This window comes from Galeopterus variegatus, unplaced genomic scaffold, assembly GCF_000696425.1.
Source record: "Galeopterus variegatus unplaced genomic scaffold, G_variegatus-3.0.2 Scaffold6857, whole genome shotgun sequence".
NCBI lineage: Eukaryota > Metazoa > Chordata > Mammalia > Dermoptera > Cynocephalidae > Galeopterus > Galeopterus variegatus.
The window spans coordinates 93,990-113,994 of record NW_007732968.1 but is presented as its reverse complement, the minus strand read 5'-3'; the positions used below and the strand labels follow the sequence as shown (position 1 = coordinate 113,994).

Below are 20,005 nucleotides of genomic sequence, written 5' to 3'. Positions count from 1 at the left end.
TTTGAAGAATTGTATACAATGATTTTAATTGTATAATAACATGAAATACCTAATGTTAAGCGCTTGCTAGCATCCTAATATTTGTTTTTCCTTTACATTGAGTTTAAAAAGAAAAGAACCAAGTGGGAAAAGATAAATTTCTAAAATTCACTCTGATCCTTTCTTTTCCAGGCATATTTGGACAGAAACTGGAAGACACTGTTCGTTACGAGAAGAGATATGGGAACCGTCTGGCTCCAATGTTGGTGGAGCAGTGTGTGGACTTTATCCGACAAAGGGGGCTGAAAGAAGAGGGTCTCTTTCGACTGCCAGGCCAGGCTAATCTTGTGAAGGAGCTCCAGGATGCCTTTGACTGTGGAGAGAAGCCATCATTTGACAGGTACATGTCAAGATTTTACTAACTGTCCTTCATTGAGAAATTTAGACTGAACCGAAAGCATGCAGTGAGCTGAGATCATATAACCTTGACTGATGTGATAACACTTCAGAAGATGAATTATTTGACCACACCAGTGTGGATTGTTTCTATTAAGTTACAAAATCAAAAATTTGGCATATTTGATATCTTTCTCTTCCATACATTTTTTTCCCCTCTTCAAACAGTATTTGTTCTTTTCCTTTGGTCCTAAATTAAAACTATACTAGACTTGTATCAGAAAAGGTAAACTTGTAAAATAAGAGTTTCCTCTTTGATGATGTTTTGAATTTTTTCAGTTAAGGGATATTAAAAATATCGATGGGTAGAGATTGGGATATTGGCAATGTAATTAAAATGACAATTTATATTAATAATAAAAGCATTATATTTTTAAACATAGAGTTCCACCTTAACATTGAGTAGATTTACAAGGAAACAAAGAGAAGCATAGCATGGTGAAATTCCAAAATAATGGAAGTTCCAGGGAAGAGAGTATAAAGTACCCATAGCTCTACTAGCTAAAATTTAATCACTGTTATTATTTTGTGAGTTATCTCCTTCATTTCACTTTTTAAAAATGTAGTAGAAAAAAATCTTTTGTTAATATTATTAATCATTGTATAGCAGAAGTTTTTCCATACTGACAATTGAAAAATGTCCTTTAATTCCAATATATTTTAACATTTTATCATTAGCAACTTGTAAAAATATTTTAATATGTAATATTTTACTCTACAGGTATATTATTCATAACCATTTCAGTATTGTTGGGTATTTATATTATGACTTATTCTCTATTGTAAATATTGTTGTAGTGGATAAATATTTGCATAAATATTTTTATATTTTTGGATTATTTACTTAGGAGAGATACTCAGCATTGGACTTTGTGAATAATAGTAATATTAATACTTGTAAATTGAAAATTTTCTATTGTTTTAATTCATTTGGGCTGCTATAAGAAAATACCATAAACTGGGTAGCTTATAAACAAAAGACATTTATTTCTCTCAGTTCTGGAGGCTGGAAAGTTCAAGACCAAGGCACCAGCAAATTCCATGTCTGGTGAGGGCTCACTCTGGTTCATAGATGGCACCTTCTCTCTGTGTCCTCAGATGGTGAAGGGACAAGGCAGCTCTCAAGACCTCTTTTATGAGAGCGCTAATCCCATTTATGAAGACTCCATTCTCATGACGGAACACCTCCCAAAGGCCCCACCTCCTAATACCATCACATTGATGATAAGATTTTCAGCATACAAATTTGAGAGGAAACAAACATTTAGACCATATCATCTATTAAGTGTTTTTTCTTTTTGAAATTGTAGAATTAGCACATGGATAGACACAGATCTATAGAATAGATAGATGAGATGATACTTGAAAATATGATATTAAATAAAGGAAGCATCATTGAGAATACAGGCTCTCACTAATAATTCAAGAAATGTGCATTAAATTATTTAATACCCTTTTACTGGTCACATTAACAAAGTCCTGAAAAATGATAATACTCAGTGCTGGCAAGGTGTGTTGAGGTAGGCACCCTGATGTAAAGATGCAAATTGTTCCAGTCTTTCTAAAGCAATTTACTAATACATTTCAAGAGCCTTTAAGCAGGAAATTCTAGTCCTAGAAAAAGTCAGATATGTGGAGAAAAAACTTAAGTGCAGAGTTGTTTATCACAATTTTTACAATAGTATAAAATGAATACCAGTCTATTATCTCCAATAGTGAGTATGGTTAATTAAATAATGGTGCATTCATGTAACAAAATATTAGGGCTGTCTGGTTAGCTCACTTGGTTAGAGTGCCACTTTGTAATGTCAAGGTCAAGGGTTTGAATCCCCCTACTGGCAAGCCACCAAAAAAAAAAAAAAATTACTAAATCTATAATATGATCCTATAACAAAATAACAAAATATTATACAGTTCTTAAAATTGTGGGAAAATGCTAATTACATTATCAATGGAAAAATAAGACAGAAAAGTAATCAAATAGTTAATTCACTAAAACTCTGCCTTTTACAAAAAAGTATTACACATACTTTATAAGGATAAATTCTCTCTGAGAGAAAAAAATTAAATGTGGAGGCAAAAAAAATTAATTCAATGATAGGGTCAGAGAACCAATTTCAAGACTGCAAATACATTTTTTGCAGCGGAGTAAAAATCTTATCTTACTCTATACTTTGAAGAGGAAAACCAGATTAGTAGTTACATAGTTCAGGCCTGTCCACAACGTATAAACAATGACTTACTAGGAGACAGGTAAATTTTTGGTACCAAAATTAGAAAGAAATTTGTCAATAGGATCTTTATAATAGAATATTATGAAATGGGATAAACAACATCCTCTACAATAAACTTCACAAGACAATAATAAGTTTCAATGCCTTTTAAAAATATTTACATATGGCCTGAATATATGCAGATGAAATTATAGCAAAGCATATTTATTAAAAATTATTTTTCCATAGACATTTATGATTTGGTTCTTATCACAGATCTTTGCTGATATGTGGGAATGGAGATATATTTAATACATTTTAGGAACCCTGCATGAACAGGTGTGTGTTGTAAGCAATTATCTCCAAGTCCAGTTCTCAATAACCACTCGAAATCCAGTTCTCAATGACCCTGAAATATGGTGCAATCTTTACTTAAAATATGATCCTAATTATGTAAAATGTACCAGGGTACTTCAAAAAGTTCATGGAAAGGATTCATATTATATTTTAATTCTATTTTTCCATGAACTTTTGGAAGTACCCTTGTATGTATTTACGTGTAAAATGCATCAGAGTGTAAACAGACTGAAAGAAATGTAGCAAAAGGTTTGTTTTGCCGAGACAATCTGTGAGGTGCTAAGACTTTCAGAAGTTTTAACAAGGGGTCTTCCAGTAACACTCATCATTTGGACTTTACCTTACGTCATGTTTTACTGGCAGAACCCTAGATTTTATCTTTTCTCTATGGCCGCTTCTTACTCTGAGAACCTTTTACCAGCTAAGATATTGTCCTGGGGCCATAGTAGTTTCTACAAATTCTTCTTCAAAATAGAACAGTTCCTTTTTTAGCTCATCTCTCTCTTGCATTACCTTACTATAAACAAATAAAAGTAGGCAATTAGTACATTCAGCATTTGGTCTAAAAACCTCCTAAGCCAGGGCCACAAGTTCATCAGGAATGTTTCCTGTGTTCCAAGTTACTGCAGTCAAGTCCAAGTTTCCAGCACTGTTCAATAAGCATTTACTTTTCTCTAGCCTCTGATAGCAATATTTTCACTACTCTTCCAGCTCTTACTAATAGTCTCCTCATTGACTGTCCAGACTCTGCCAGGTTCCAATGCCAGTACCACATATTTTAGATGTGTGTTGCAGCAGCACCCAATTTCTGGTACCAATGACTATTTCAGCTGCATAGCAAACCACTCCAAACTTTTTTGGTTTAAAACAACAGCTTTTTCAGATTCTGCATTTGGGCAGTGCTCAGCAGAGTTGGCTTGTCTCTGTTCTACGTGGTATTGGTTGCTGCGATTTAGAACAGCTGCAGCATCCAAGAGTTTCCTCCCTAAGCCTGGTGGCTGAGCTGAGCTGCCTAGAATGGCTGATGCCTGCTTGAGCATCTCTATGTCTTTTTGCAGTCTTGTATCTTTCAGGCCTTCTCCGTTTAGCCAATTGTTGGGACCCTTTACATTGTGGCTCAGGACTCAAAAATAGCAAAAGTGGAAGCACAAGATTTATTAAGGGCTAGGCCCAGAACTGGCACAATGCCACATCCACTGAATTCTTCTGGCCAAAGGAAAATCACAAGGCCAGCTCAGATTAAAAGGGACAGAAAATTGACTCTACTTCTTGGAAAAAATGTTAGCAGATGTACAGGGATGGGAGAAGTTATTGACAGCCACCTTTAGAGACAATCTACCTCATTCATTCATTCAACAAGTAGTTTTGGAGTATTAACTATGTCTTAGACACTGCTCCAGCTGAAAAGGAGACATGTCCATTCTCTTCCGAGGTTTGCATTATTAGCAGTAGGAAGATACGTAGTGAATATAAATAATTTCAAAGAGTGACGAGGGTGACATGCTGATATGTTACTGAGTGAAGTGGAGATCCACGTCTCCTTCCTGAGGACATAGAATTTGAGTTTAGGCTTGGTGTGACAAGAAGCCCGCCACACCTAAGGTACGGTGGAGGCACTTTCCACGTGGAAGAAGAGCAAGCACAAGGCCTAGCGACAGGCCCGGCTTAATTTGTTTGAAGAACATTCAGAAGGCCATTGTGACAGGAATACGGTGAGTGACGAACGATGTTCCCAGAGATGAGGTGGAAGAGATAGCTTCTGTGTGACCCAGAAGATTATAACAAAAAATTTAGTTATTTTTCTAAGTGAAATGGAAATTCATTGAAAGATTTTTAGCAGGTAAATGAAAAAAAATTTATTTATAGATTTTAAAAAGGTCACTCTGATACCATGAATTCTTTCAATTTCCTTTTGAGAAATTATCAGGCTTGAGTCTCTCAGTCTCAGGCAGGAGATATACAAATTCCTGGATTCTGCTGATTATAAAAAGAGACTCCTAAATCTATGAACAGTGAGGTAAAAAGAAGATAGTAACATATTTGTGGCAAAATGTAATTGCTTCCACTGGTCAGGGAAAGAAAAATCCATAATTTCCCAAGGGATGGTGAGGGTATTTTCAGAAACGTGTCCAAGTAGATTCTTCTATCCCATCCACTTTTTTAGTAAATTGGCTGAGTTTGGTATTTCACATGATCAAGCCCCAGCTCAGGTTTCAATCTTAAAGATGTGGAAACAAACTTCCTGGGAACATTCTTTAGCTGAAGGTAGTCTCACCAGTGTTCACCAGTAAGATGATAAAGAATGTAAGTTTAAGAAATACAGATTGTGCATAATGCTTTGAATAGATATTAGGATGTAAAGCAAAGTACAGAAACTGTTCATTGTGAAACATGTTAAAGAGTGAGAATGAAACAATATTTTTCCCTGTTTATTCTAATGCTTGTTGCTCACTAAAGAGCTGATATGATTTAGCTTTCATCTTTACTTGTTAAAATATATTTATTAAAATCTTCAAAGAAGTTCCCACAGAAATTTTGCAAAGATAATCTCTAGTCATTGACATTATAGCTCTAATATTAAGCCCTGAAATTTGATTTTAAAGTGAACTTTTTCTAATAACATTTTAAAATGTTAATAGTATGAAGTGTTACTAAAATTTAATTTAAATATTAAAATTATATTTTAAATTATATTTTGTATACCATTTAGAAGATAGAAAAATATAAGAAGGAAAGACAAATATTTCAAAATTCAGCAACCCAGAGAGCTCTTGTTATAGGTAGCATATAAATAATTAGATATGTAGAGAATTATACATAGATACATCAAAAAGCAAATAGGTATATATGCAAAGTATTGGAATCATACAGTTTTATATCATGCCTTTTCTCCTTAACATTATATCATGAATACTTCTTCATGTCACTAAGTAGTTTCTACAAACATGATCACAAGGACTATATAATAATTCATCCTGTCACAACTTTGGTTCATTTAATTCTGTCTGTGTTGTTGTTTTAATGTTTTGTACACATCAGTCCTGTGCTGAAGAGAATCTGTGCTCATAAATCTTCCTGTGCCTTTGAAGCTATGGATCTATTTGGGGTTTGGAAGAAAATATATCACATTTGAATGAGAACAAATTTTTGTCCTGTAGGAGAAAAAAAAGAAAAGACGGTTTGAAGAAAAGACATTTGGAACATACATTATACATTATTTGAATTAGTGGTTGCAAGTGCACACACCAGCTTTTATTAAACCAGGCACTTTCCGTTCTTCTTTAATTATATCAAATGCTATTTATCCAGTTCGAAAGTTCAAGTTTGAGACTTTTATGGATGCATAACTTATTGTTCCTACAGTTATGACATATTCCCACAGATTCCTTGACCAAAATGAATTTTGCGAGAAAAGGCATTCTCATTGACCTGAAAGGATTTGTATTTTATCAGTTCCTGTCAACTGCAAAACAAAACAAAACAACAGATGTATTTTCTAACCATTCCTATCTTCATTCTTTCTAATTTGAAAACAAATTAAAATATAGCATTTTCTATTAAACTTCTGAAATATAAAATGTAGAAAATCAAATTACAAACTGGGTGTTATTTTGTTTCCAAAGCTTTCCAAATGGTATCAGCTGTTAAAAGTTGAGAAGAGCTGGAAGGTAGGGTCAAGAACAGCAGTGTGGGTGTCACCAGCATTGCATTAACTGCTTGGCAACAAAATAAGTATGCACTTGCAGCACAGCATTCAAGAGCAAGGACAGAAGGCTGCGTGAAGTCAGAGATTTTACACGCTCTGTCCAAGAATGCCTAAAGCAGCTGCTGTCCGAGGTACCCCAGCTGCCCAACCACATACTCAGTTCCTGCTTTCCTCCTCCCGTCTAGTCTCCCCTTTCATTTATTTTTCTGTTTGGTAGTGACTAAAGAAACTGTAAGTCTGCAGAGATAAAATGCAAAAAAGAAAAAAAAAAGCCTAAAATTTAGAAAAGAGAAAAGCTAAACATATTTTAATTTAATCCTCTGGGAAGCAATATGGCTCTGGGCATTACTGATCTGAGTTATGAAAAATGATTTGAGAGTAGGGAGCACTGTAGACACAGTAGACATTCACAAATATTAGTTTGCATAAGAATGACTTAGAGGACTGTTTTAAGATCCAGATGCCCAGACCTCACTTATTCTGATTTAAAATGTTGGGGAATGCCTAGGAATCTGCATTTTCAACAAATCCTCAGTTAATTCTTATATGCATGATTCTAAAACCACAACATGGGAAATACTAGCTGGACCATAGTCTGCAGGAGTGTGGGATAAAGGGATATCATTCATCGCAAGTGATATGCCTCAGTTTTCTCATATGTGAAATGGGAAAATCGACCTCAAAACATTATTGGGAGCAACGTATTAGTTCTAAATAGGCAAGGCAGGTCTTACACTACTGTGAAAGATAGATTATTTTCTGGTGTATAGAGTTGATGTGTAAAACACATAATTTCCTATCTGCTGAAAAGGCCTTGAAATTTTAGGACAGCCCGAAAGCTACATTCCTGCACTTTTATGTTTCGATCCATGCGAAAACTCAAACACTGGAGAGTTCAGTACAGTAGCAAACTATACAGTTGTGGTGAAAGCAAGTGGTAGCTTGAGGGCATGTGGATAGGTAAAGGGAGGAATTTACATCCCTAAAGAGTTGGAAAAGCAAAGAACAGACTCCCAGGAGTTGGCCTAAGGCAAGCTCTGAATGTATGGATGATATACTGGCTCCTACTCTCAGCACCCTAAATGACTCTCTGAAGTCAATAGAGGGGCCAGCCCTCCAAAGTCCTGAACAGCTGTTTAAGTGTGATTACCTCTTAATGTTCCTGTTCTGTGATGCAGTTCTTAGAGACATGCTGGTTATCAAGATTTGATAACCATTGTCTTTGAGTATGTCCCAAATGACTGTCATTCGCCTGCTACCATCATGACTTAGCCATATCCATGTAACACCTGTACTAGGTTTATTGATATTTTGTTGTAAAAGAAAATTTATATTATTATTGTCACTTGAAAACCAGCACCACTGCTTAAACGTAAGGTCAGTGTAACATAAATGCAATAACAACAGACGCATGTTGTTAAATGCCCCTGAGCAGTTGCTTTCCATAGACTCTGACATTAGGGCCCTCTGTTTATTTAATGAAATAGGATGTTGGCAAGTGCTGGTACCACTTTAAGTCTCTTATTCACAAATGGTGGTTCCTCTTTGGTGTAACCAGAATTGAAAGAATCAAAAAAGGACTAATGTTCCTGCCATGTAATTTAATGTCAATATCCTATTTGGGGGGGCACCTTAAATTACTTGGAATAGCCCACACTTTGGGAAATACAGTCCAATCACTCTTTGCTAGTACTGGCAGGCCTAACTGCCTTGAATGCTTGGCTTATATCTAATTTGAACAATGGATATAACTCACAAGGTTTCCATGAAACCTCCTTATAAACATACCAAGGTCTGAAAAATTAATGGGCTTAAAGGGAAAATATCTCACATGTGAAAAATACGTGAATGGATACTTACTGAATGTTTTGTGTGTGATAGGTTGTTACCTAGAAATCTGTCGTGTTTCATTGTTTTTTACTCTTTGTGATGTATTTAAAAAGGCTGTGCATCTGAAGTCAGGAACATGAACTTTGTTTTCCTTTCCATTCATCTTTGCTGAATTGGGCTCACTTCCACTGAAACCCAACCGGGTTGTAAATAAAAGTACCCAATTAACCAGAAAGCCTCTCAGTATTTGGCATATCTGTCAGTTGGTATTTGTCTACTTATTTGTAAGAACACAATATAGAAGTTAAGAGTTCAGGCTTTACTGACAGGCAGGTGTGGGACTAAATCCCAGGCCCAAAATTTACTACCCATGTTAATGAACTAGGTCTAGTGACTCAACCTCTCAAAACTTCTAGTTTCCTCAAATAAAGTGGAAATAATGTCTAATCCCATGGGGTGGTTGTATTCATTCCCTTAAAAATAAAACAAAATGGAACAAAAGCACCAGGAATAAAGGGTATAATATAAATAAAACACTTAGCACAGTCCCTGGCGTATAGGAGGCAATTTTTATTTTCATTGGAAGTACAATGATGATAATAACAATTCTGACTGCTATGTTAGATATGGAGGAAGAGTAATATGACTGAATCTATTTGAGATGGAGACTACTGCTCGACTACAAACTCTTCAGTGTTTTTAATCCAGGAAGTTTTCATTTCTGTTTTGAAATCTCCATGGGCAATTCCTACTGAAAAAAAATAAGATACCTATAAGGTGTTATTTTCTGAAAGTGTTTGTTTTCGTATGTTTTATAATTCAGATTATAAATTTTCTTTCATGAAAGTGTATCACTTAAAGTCATGTTTTTTGAAATAGATTTGAGTCATATTTTATGTACTGTATAATTCACTCATTTCAAGGATACAATTCAATGATTTTTAACAAATTTACTGAGTCAGAAAACCACTACGATAAATCAGTTTCTGACCATTTTTATCACCCCAGTAAGATCCCTTATGCCCATTTACCATTATCTTCAGCCCCTCTTTCTGCCCAGGCAACCACTAATCTAATTTCTGTCTGTACAGATTTACCCCTTTTCTGGACTTTTCATATAAATGGAATCATTCAATATTCTCTGCATCCCGCTTCTCTCACTTAGCATAATGTTTTTGAGCTTTGTCCACATCATGACATATAGTTTGTTGCTTTTTATTGATGAACAGAATTTTATCTTATGGATATGCTACATTTTCTTTATCCATTCATCAGTTGGTAGACATTTATATTGTTTCCACCTTTTGGTTGTTATGAATAATGCTTCTGGGAACATTCGTGTACAAGTTTTTATGTAGACATATGTTTTCATTTCTCTTGGGTATATAAATAGAAGTGGAATTGCTTGATCATGTCTAGGTTTAACATTTGAGGAATTGCTAAACTGTTTTCCAAAGTTGCTGTACCATTTCATATTTCTACCAGCAATGTACAAATGTTTCAAGTTTTTATTCTAGCCATTCTAGTGAGTATGAAATCGTTTCTCATTTTAGTCTTAACATACAATTCCTGAATGACTAGTGATGTTGAATTTCTTTTCATGTGCTTTTGAGCCACTTATGTATCCTTTTTAGAAGGCATATGCTTATACCTTGATAATTCATAGTAAGAGAATGGTTAACAAGTCTCTAAAGAAACAATAGTAATGTTCTGGAATATCTGTTTAGAATTGAGATAAACATCTGTGTTATCATGGGAACTTGCATCTACATACCCCAGAGGATATCACTGTGGATATTCACTTAAAACTCTATATTCATAAAGTAAAACTTACAGGTAGGACTAGCATATGAACTCAAAAAGGTAGAGAATTTTGTGTACTTTTGTCACCTATTTTTATCGCTAATACCTAGAACAATATCTGACACAATGTAGGCACTCAATAAATCTTTGTTGAATAAATGAATAAAATGAATATATTTTTAATATATTTGTTGAATGAAAGAACACCAGAATTTCTTATATCTGAAAAAGCTCATATGCTTATTGTCATAGATTAGAATCTAGGAATGAAAATTATCTTGTTGCAAAACAACTTCTAAAATTGTTAGAATATCATTGTATTAGTCAGGGTTCTCCAGAGAGACAAAATCAATAGGATATGTTATAATTATATGAGAGGCATTTATTAGGGGAATTAGCTCACGTGGCTATGAAGAAAAGTCCCACGATAGGCCGTCTATAAACTGGATGCCGGTAGCGTGGCTCAGTCCAAGTCCAGAGGCCTCAGAACCAGGGAAGCCGATGGTGTTCTTGGTGTAAGTTCTGGAACCCAAAAGCTGAAGAGTCTCAAGCTCTGATGTCCACGGACAGGAGAGAAGAGTATATCCCAGCTCCAGCAGATCAAGAGAGCACTTCACCTCTTTCCTCTGTCTTTTGTTCTCTCCGAACCCCCAGTGGATTGGATGGTTCCCACCCACACTGAGGGTGGGTCTTTCCCACCCAGGCCACTCCGACTGTCATACTAATCTCTGCTGGAAACACCCTCATGGACACACTTGAAAAGATTGCTTTACCAGGTTTCTCAGCATTCCTTCATCTAACCAAGTTGACATCTAGAATTAACCTTCACAATCATTTTTGTCAACATAGTCAAAATGACTGCCTGTGTCAGTGTACAAAGTAATACTCTTATGAATGGGTTTAAGATTTCATTAAAGCCACAGCTATAAATTAGGACTAGTACCTTTGTTTTCTACTCCAGAGATGCTCTCATGAATGTGGAAGTGTTATACTCCCAAAGTAAACTAGATTTTGATTTATAATAAAATGACAGAAACAATAAAACAAAAATCAACCCAAACCAAACCCAAACAAAAAAACTTGTTTTCTCTCAGTACAATTTTGTTTGTCGTTCTTTCTTCCATTTACAGTGACCTCTCTTTAAAAAATGGTCCAAGTAGTAAACACTAATATAATAAATATCTGTGTACGTGGTGATAAAGTATCCCTCTGACAAAGAGTATAGGAGCATTTTAATTTGAGAGCCACAATAAATACATAATTGGAATATTTTAAAGCTTTTTATTCCGTCCCCTGATTTATACATGTGCATTAATGAACTAGAATGGTATCAACTAATTCATAGGTCGAGCATACGTTCATGTTGTAATAGAAGACTTTTGAAGCATTTAGAGAAGGGACAAGTTTTACACCTACTTGAATGACTTTGGTGTTAACTTGTTGACATACCTGGATATACCACAAAATCCTTTTAATTTCCCTCTAATGTTGTGAGTTAAGAGAGTTGTCAATGCAAAACTAGGCCTCTCTTCACTCATCTCTTGTATAAGGCACAAAGGTTTGTTTTCTACCTTATTGACTTTATTAGGAAAAAAATTTTTTTTCTGAAAATCAGTGTTTATATGTTCTTCATCATTCATCCCAGAATCACATCATCACAGTCCTCCAAACCTGTGATGATTATGGAAGGAAATGGGTCACATGAAATTGGGTGACTTTTGGCAATACATTAATAAGAAAAAATATATATATATTGAGGTAACCGTAGTTACTATTTAGACTTCATTGGCTACAAAAATTATTTGTGATGTTTGGCTCTATTTTATTTTTTGTTTTAAAATAGAAGTATTAAAGTATGTATATGGGATTTAAATGCTCTTAGGGAAATATATATACCCTCTCTGCATCAGAACATCAATAATACTTCTCTGGGAAGTTCTTCGTTGCATAATCTGAAATCTCTTAGAAAAAGATAAGTTGTCAAATATATTACAATGATTACATTTCCTTTGTTTCTCCTGAAAATCCATCTGCAGAGTTTAGTGAGGTTAAAAAACATGTAGGCAGACAAAATAAAATTGTGACATAACTAAATATAGCTGTAACTTCTCTGTTTTTACTAAGCCAAGGTCATTAACTGTCTGCCAAGATTTTGGAGACCATACAAAACTGAAATTACAATCCATTGCATTTCCAGTCCTGGGTACAATTGAAGCAAGAAAGGGCTATGTGATGACATTTCCGGCACATGCATTACATTTACCAACGTTGAGACACGAAAACTGAAAGAGTCATGTCAAGTTTCTAAGAAAGAACACTCTCATTGTCTCGGCAGGAGTCAGATGTTAAGAAAAACAGCATACTCCAATTAAGCAAGAAATGAAAGCTCATTATTTACATAATCTAAGTAGATAAACGTATAACTATAGTGTACTTAGAGATTGCATATTATTTCTTCCAGTTGTCTTTATTTCTGAGCCATTCCTGGAGGAAATGTGAGGTGAGCAAGCAGTGCCTCAGTCCACCTCTCAAACTACAGTCATGTAATTCATGGAACAGTAGGTGCTATTTGTTAAGTATGATTTTTAAATTGCTACAAATGAATTTTCTTGTTGTATCTCTCACAACAAGAGTAGTGATTAGTTTCTTGATATCTCCCTGAAAATAGGTCATCTGAATTGATAATAACCTACCAATCTTTTTAACCATTCTTGCATTTCTCAGTATATATGTGACAACAAGAGTAGTGATTAGTTTCTTGATATCTCCCTGAAAATAGGTTATCTGAATTGATAATAACCTACCAATCTTTTTAACCATTCTTGCATTTCTCAGTATATATGTTACACTTTGTGAATTTAGGAAGTCTTATTCCTCAGAGCAGCCAGAAAAAGAACTAGTGTGTGAATATTACACCATTGTGACTCCTGAACTAGATCCAAAATGCTATGTCTATTAAAAATCTTGAACAAACTAACTACTTTGTCCATTGGCGACTATAGATAATCTGTGGGACCTCAAAGCCTCCAGCTTTCTTTTGGGACAATTATAAATATGTAAATGCAGTGAGGATCTGCTGGCACTGAGAAGAGAACAAAGTCCAACGTATATAGTCTGGATGTGGTTTTAGGAGAGCCACGATTGATTTCCTTCATACCACAAAACTGACCAGATATGTTTAAAACAGTTTTACAAAGAGCAAAATATATATGTACGAGTATGTATGTACATATATGTATGGGTATAGTATGTGCATATGTGTATATACAGTACATGTATATACACACACTTACAATAGAATATCGGGTTTGAAAACAGGCCATCATCTCTTTATCATTGTTGACTTTAAATAATTCCTTATGGGCCGGCCTGTGGCTCACTCGGGAGAGTGCGGTGCTGATAACACCAAGGCCCCGGGTTCGGATCCCATATAGGGATGGCCGGTTCGCTCACTGGGTGAGCGTGGTGCTGACAACACCAAGTCAAGGGTTAAGATCCCCTTACCGGTCATCTTTTAAAAAAATAAATAAATAAAAATAAATAAATAAATAAATAATTCCTTATGTTAGTACTTAGTCTAAATAATTATATACATTATTTTTTCTTCTAAATTATTATTATTTTTTGTTTGTTTTGGCAGCTGGCTGGCACAGAGATCTGAACCCTTCACCTTGGTGTTATCAGCACCACACTCTAACCAACTGAGCTAACCAGCCAGCCCTAAATAATTATATACATTATTGATGTGAATAAGATTTTAGTTTAATAGGAAAAGCTTGGTGGCTTCATTGACTCCAGATTTAATTTCTATGGCAGAAACTTATGGGTTTTTTTATAACTTGGTTCTTAAGAGTTTGGAAAATATTAATGTCATTTATAGTACAAAAATGTGTTATGTGCATTTAAATATTACCTCTTAAGTTAAATTTGGATATGACATTGAACCTTTGGTCCAAAATTGCTAGACTCAGAGGTACATAATTGACTCATTTTGATTTTGTAACTGACAGCACTAAAGGTTTTAATTAGGTTTTGTTGTTGGAATTGAATGCATATGCATGTACGAGGTAACCTGTTTTAAAAAGAGCTATATTGATATAATATTGCTTTAAGAAATTCTTCTGAATATTCTATATCACGCATTATAAGTGCCTCAATTCTGCTAGTCTTTCCTTTATTGTGAAAGCACATTGATACTATAATAGAAAGTCAGTTTATTTTTATTTTTTAGTGTAAATTTTTAATTTACTTGGACAAATTAGAATATGGCTATTTCTAAAGTGAATTAATGTCCTCAAACATACTAACAAACTAGCTAAATGACAAGAATTTTAGTGACTAGTCTATAAAATAAGTGTGTAGGTTTCTATGTGATATATACTTATCTATACATGCTTAAACAATTTCTCTTTGTATTCAAATATGGTATTCAAAATCTGTACGACAAAGCATTTTACTTGCTATTTATATGTATTTGTTACTGATAATTACCACCTGTATGTGTTTGTTAAGGAGGTTAGGGGTAGGAGGACAGGCTTGTAGCAGGAAGACCAGTTAATATGCTGTTGTGTTCATGGAGGTGATGGATGTAAACCTGAACTTGAGCAGTGTCAGTGAGACTACTGAGGAGGATATGGATGCATAAGGTGTTATGTCAAAATGCATGTGATCCAGTCATTAATATTTTTAAAAACTTCCCAGGTGATTCCAACATACAGCTCAGTCTGAGAATCACTAATCACTGTTAGCTTTAGGGTGTCAGGAAGAGGCTGACTTCTAGGTTTCTTGCTTATTTGTGTGAATGGTGATGACATTTATCATGACAAAATCCTCTAGGAGGAAGAATTTTATGCACCCCCAAAACAGCAGTTTTTTTGTTGGTGATGGTAATTTTGGTCAAATGAAGTTCAAAGCATGTATGGAACATCTAATAATTCAGTGAAGAGGTCTCATGCACTTTGTATTCATTGTAGAAAAGTGATAGTTGAACTCATGGATTTATCCAGGGAGTGTGCAAAGAGTCCAGGAAAACAACAACACTTAGAGGTCAGCAGAGGAAGAGGAGCTTGGGTTATTGACCGGTGAAAATGGTGATCAGAGGAGAAGCAAGGAGGTGAAAGGGAAAGGCAAGGGGGTGTCAAAGAAACAATGCAATAGAGACTTACCCACGGGAGGTAGTCGTCCGAAGTAGCACATGGGCAAATATCCATGATGGTTTTTTTCAGTTTAGGAGTGAAGCTGTTTTCTGTTTGAGACGTGTATTATTCAGAAGCCCCAAACTCAGTTTGTTCAAAGTAATGTCCCCCTTACAGCTGTACAACAAGGTATTTTATTTGTTACTTTGAGCATCTTATAAACAGAAAGGGAGGGACGTTTGTGTGTATGTGCCTGTGTGTACTCTCATGCATGTGCTCACACATAGGTGTGTTGAAATGATTGTGTATCAAACTATTAAATATTCTTTTTACATGATTAGCTGGCATTGTAAGGGAGGAGTCTCTACACACATACTTCTATATACATAAGTCGTTCTAGAAGTAGGAAAGAAAAGATCAGTGTGACAGTTTGGTTAAGCGTGAGCAACATCTCGCCAGCAACAGTCCTCCCACCACTTCTTCTATCAGGGAATTCTGGAGAAACATGCATGTAACCAGTAGGCCCCCCTGGATGGTAGACGTGGCCAGATTTAAACTTGTGACCATTACACATTGGAACTCTCTCCTTTCCTTGGAAGTTTTTTACTCCAAATACGTGTTCTATATTAGTGTTTCTCAACCTTGGCTGCACATGAGAATAAAATCTCAATGCCCAGGCTTCAATCCAGATCAATTATATCAATATGTATAGGACACAATCATGAATATTTTGAAAACCTTTCCAGATGATTTCAGTGTACAACCAAGGTCAAGAATCACATTTTTCTGTATCACATTGGTCTGTCCGACAATATTTCCATAAATCCACATTAACTAAAAGTGTGTTTCTGTTTTTCTGCTAACATGTCATTACCAAGCACTCGAGCAGTACTTTTAACAGTTTTACAGGCAAGCTCAGCAAATGCAGATTTGGGGATTGTGTTAGCTCAGGCTGCCATTTAAAAATCCTATAGGCTGGGTGGCTTAAACAACTCAAATTTATTTTCTCACAGTACGGGAGATTGGAAATCTAAGATTGGGGTGCCAGCATGGTTGGGTGCTTGGTTTGCAGATGGCTGCCTTTAACTGTGTCCTAACATGGCCTTTCTTCACTGCATGCACTAACGGCTTTCTAGTGTCTCTTTATAAGGGCTTTTACTCCATCAGACCAGGGCCCCACCCACATGAACTCATCTAACCCTAATTACCTCCCAAAGGCCCCATCTCCAAATACCATCACATTAGGAGTTAGGGCTTCAATGTATGGATTTGGGGAATGGGAACACAATTCAGTCCTTAGCAGGGGTCACCATGCAGTTCTCTGCTGTCAGTACCTTTAAACCAGGAGAATTATATTGGAACAAGCATTAATTCAATGTAGTCCAGGACTTTGCCTGGAGGTGAAACTGTCTTTTGGTTTCGTATACATCAGTGGTGACATTTATGTAACTGTACAATAAGCTGTGACAGTTTAACCAGATTTGTTTCACTGTCAAAAAGTGCACCAGTTTTGACAGACACCTAAACAAACAAACAAAAAAAGCCAGAATAACTTTGAACAGAACCAGACTTTTTTTTAATAGACGCTTAGTTTAATTTGGAGCTGCTCAGTACCTTTGGATTTGGTTTTCTATTATCTTGGTGAATTCAGTGGACAAAGCAGAGTGTTGTTTATGCAAGACACTTTGGAGGCAGAATTAATCTTGGTAGTGCGGCTGAATGTTTTCAGTCTCATATGTGTTCTCCCTGGAATCTGATGGATATAACATTTTTTTTTTTTAATTCTAAGTGAATTTCAGGGCATCCCATTGTGCTTGTTGCAGTATAAGTTCACGATATCTTTAATAACTTCCTGTATGTGTGTACTGAAAATTCATTCTATTCAGTTAAATCAAGGGATTGTATCCTGTTCTGTGCCTAGTATCCAGAGTGAAAAATTCCCATTTCTAATTTTGAGGCTTCAACGTTGCAAGGGTTTGTCTGTGTTGTGTAATTACAGTGGCATTTGGGTTTATCAGTGTGTATAAGTATGTTTATTAGGGAAGGAAGAGTGGGGCTAGAGGGTAAGCAAAGAGGGATTCTTGTCAGACTCCTTTATCCCTGTTCAGATTTGTAAGTGGCCTATATTACATGCAGACTAAAAATAGAGCAGATAATCTGCAGCAAGTATAAAAAATATCCTTACGATCGTATACCTGACAGGGACTTAGCAGTTAGAATATACAGAGAGTGTTATGAAGTAGAAGAAAGGAGGCATGGTATGGAAGAGTGTTGATGGTGATCTGTTAGTGATGTGAGCCCAAGGGGGACAAAAAGGGTCTGTGTTGTTTATTTCTGTCTCACCTAGCATGTCGCAAGAGGCAGTGCACATTACAGGTGTGCAGGGATTATTTGGTGACTAAATGAGTGATCACAGAACAATCAAAAGAAGACCTGTGAGAATATAAAATTCAGTCAATCGTAGAAAGCTTTGTGGAACTCTCCCTTTAAGTTTGGAAAAAAGCACTACACACAAGGAAACAGGATGCAGAAGTAAAGTCCAACCACAGTATAAGGTGAAAACCAAACTCATTTGTTGATCAATTCAGGGACATATGCTACAGAGCTCCTCCTGATCTGATGGCTCTTTTACTCAGGATCTTTGGGCTTCTCTCTCTCTTTCTGTTATCACTGGATATAATGTGCATGGTTAGTTATCTTAATTTCTAAACAGATTCTACCACTAGGTGAGTGAAAGAGACTTGAGTCTCTATAGTGATTTTACATTAGCAAGTAGTTTTGAACTCCTACCAAACGAGCATGACTCTAAAGCACTTCATATCTCAGTGATTAGCCAAAAATAATTTTTATCTGTGCAGTTTCCTGTTAAAGTATCCAAAATGGGGTTAATAACAGAACCTACTCATTAGACCGCAATGAGAGCCTGATCTGTGCAGGTGTGTTGTCACTCTTATTAACCAGGTGAGGCACTTTTATTGTCCATGGTGCATAGGCTGTCCTACAATGCAATCACTTCACTTTGGTGAAGACTGAGATAACATTTTTCTGAGGCATAGATAGCACGTTCTTCTAGGTACATTGGGCAATTAACACATAATATTGATATCTAATTAATTGGTTGCACATATTAGAGTAAATATTAATTAGGCAAAGTAGCAGATGTTCAATATCAAGCTGGAGAGTTAGATACAGAAGATTGCTATTTTACAGAATGAATATACAAAGAGATTTTTCAGAGAAACACCAGACTTCCCCATTGCAGGAGGTAGCCTACTGACAATTAGGGAAGACTGACTGTGAGCCTCTGGAGGTGAATCAAAACTGGCAAAACATGTTGGAGACCGTCCAGAAGTGATTGTTTTCTTCCATTTAGTGAGTAAGGGCAAAACCAAAATTGAGAATGGTAGAAAAATGCAGAAGTTTCTATTTCTACAATGTAACCTAAGTTTAATAAAGCCCATGAATAAAGAGAGTCATACATTTTTAAGTTTTAACCTTTAAGCAAAATGTAATAACCTCTGTTAATTAAAAAAAAAAAAGAAAATGTATTTGGTCATTATTTTCTTCATCATTTCCACATAATTAACTTTGTGCAGGTTGCTGTAATGCTAGAAAGCTAATGTAACATATCACTTCAGGGTAGAAATAAAGTAATCATCCCACTCTGCTTCTCTTACCTTGATTCATTGCTCAAATATTTCTATTCTTGGAACATTACTGCAGCTTTGGTGCTAGGAAAATTGCTGGCAGAGGAAGAATGATTCTGCAGCCTCTTATCCTTTGCAATTTTCGCACCATGCCAATGTCTAACTTTGCAATCACGCCATCTAGTGTTCAAATGTGTTCAATACGGTAGCTCACAGAATGCCTTACTTCATTAGAAGTGAAATAATATGGAAGTAACAAGCAAGTTACCTTAAAAACAGTGTGCTTGAGGAGAGTCAGTGTAATGAACAGATCATCAATGAAATGCCAAGACAGATTCCTTGTTAAATATATCTTTCTTGTTTATCGTTATTATCTCACTTATTCCTGCGTTTATAGTTATTAATAAATATTTGATATGCTCTATTTATATAGTCACAGCATTTTACATAACATATTTTGTATATTGAAATATGTACTTATTTATTTTATATTTTATTTTATATTCTTCTTTGAACCTACCTATAACTTTAAAAAAATTGTCATTGACTCTGAAGGCAAATAAACCCAACCCAGTGATGATGGTGGACCAGATTAGAGCGGGATCCAAAGGTGGAAATAGTTTGATGGAGTATTTAATGTCACTGTATATCCTGCCCTGTGCTGTGGTTTTCTTACTACTAGTGACTGTACCTTCAAGGGTCAGATGCTTTGCTTTCTGAAGGCAACAAACCCAACCCAGTGATGATGGTGGACCAGATTAGAGCGGGATCCAAAGGTGGAAATAGTTTGATGGAGTATTTAATGTCACTGTATATCTTGCCCTGTGCTGTGGTTTTCTTACTACTAGTGACTGTACCTTCAAGGGTCAGATGCTTTGC

At 35.6% G+C, this 20,005-nt stretch overlaps 1 protein-coding gene across 1 annotated transcript in view; it reads left to right on the top strand.

Moving 5' to 3' along the window:
• Window positions 1-20,005, top strand: part of ARHGAP24 (Rho GTPase activating protein 24) — a 60,574-nt gene that overhangs the window by 3,457 nt on the left and 37,112 nt on the right. Inside the window, exon 2 of the mRNA XM_008591349.1 lies at window positions 172-379. Coding sequence (XP_008589571.1) covers window positions 172-379 — 208 coding nt within the window. The remainder of the gene's footprint in view (window positions 1-171; window positions 380-20,005) is intronic.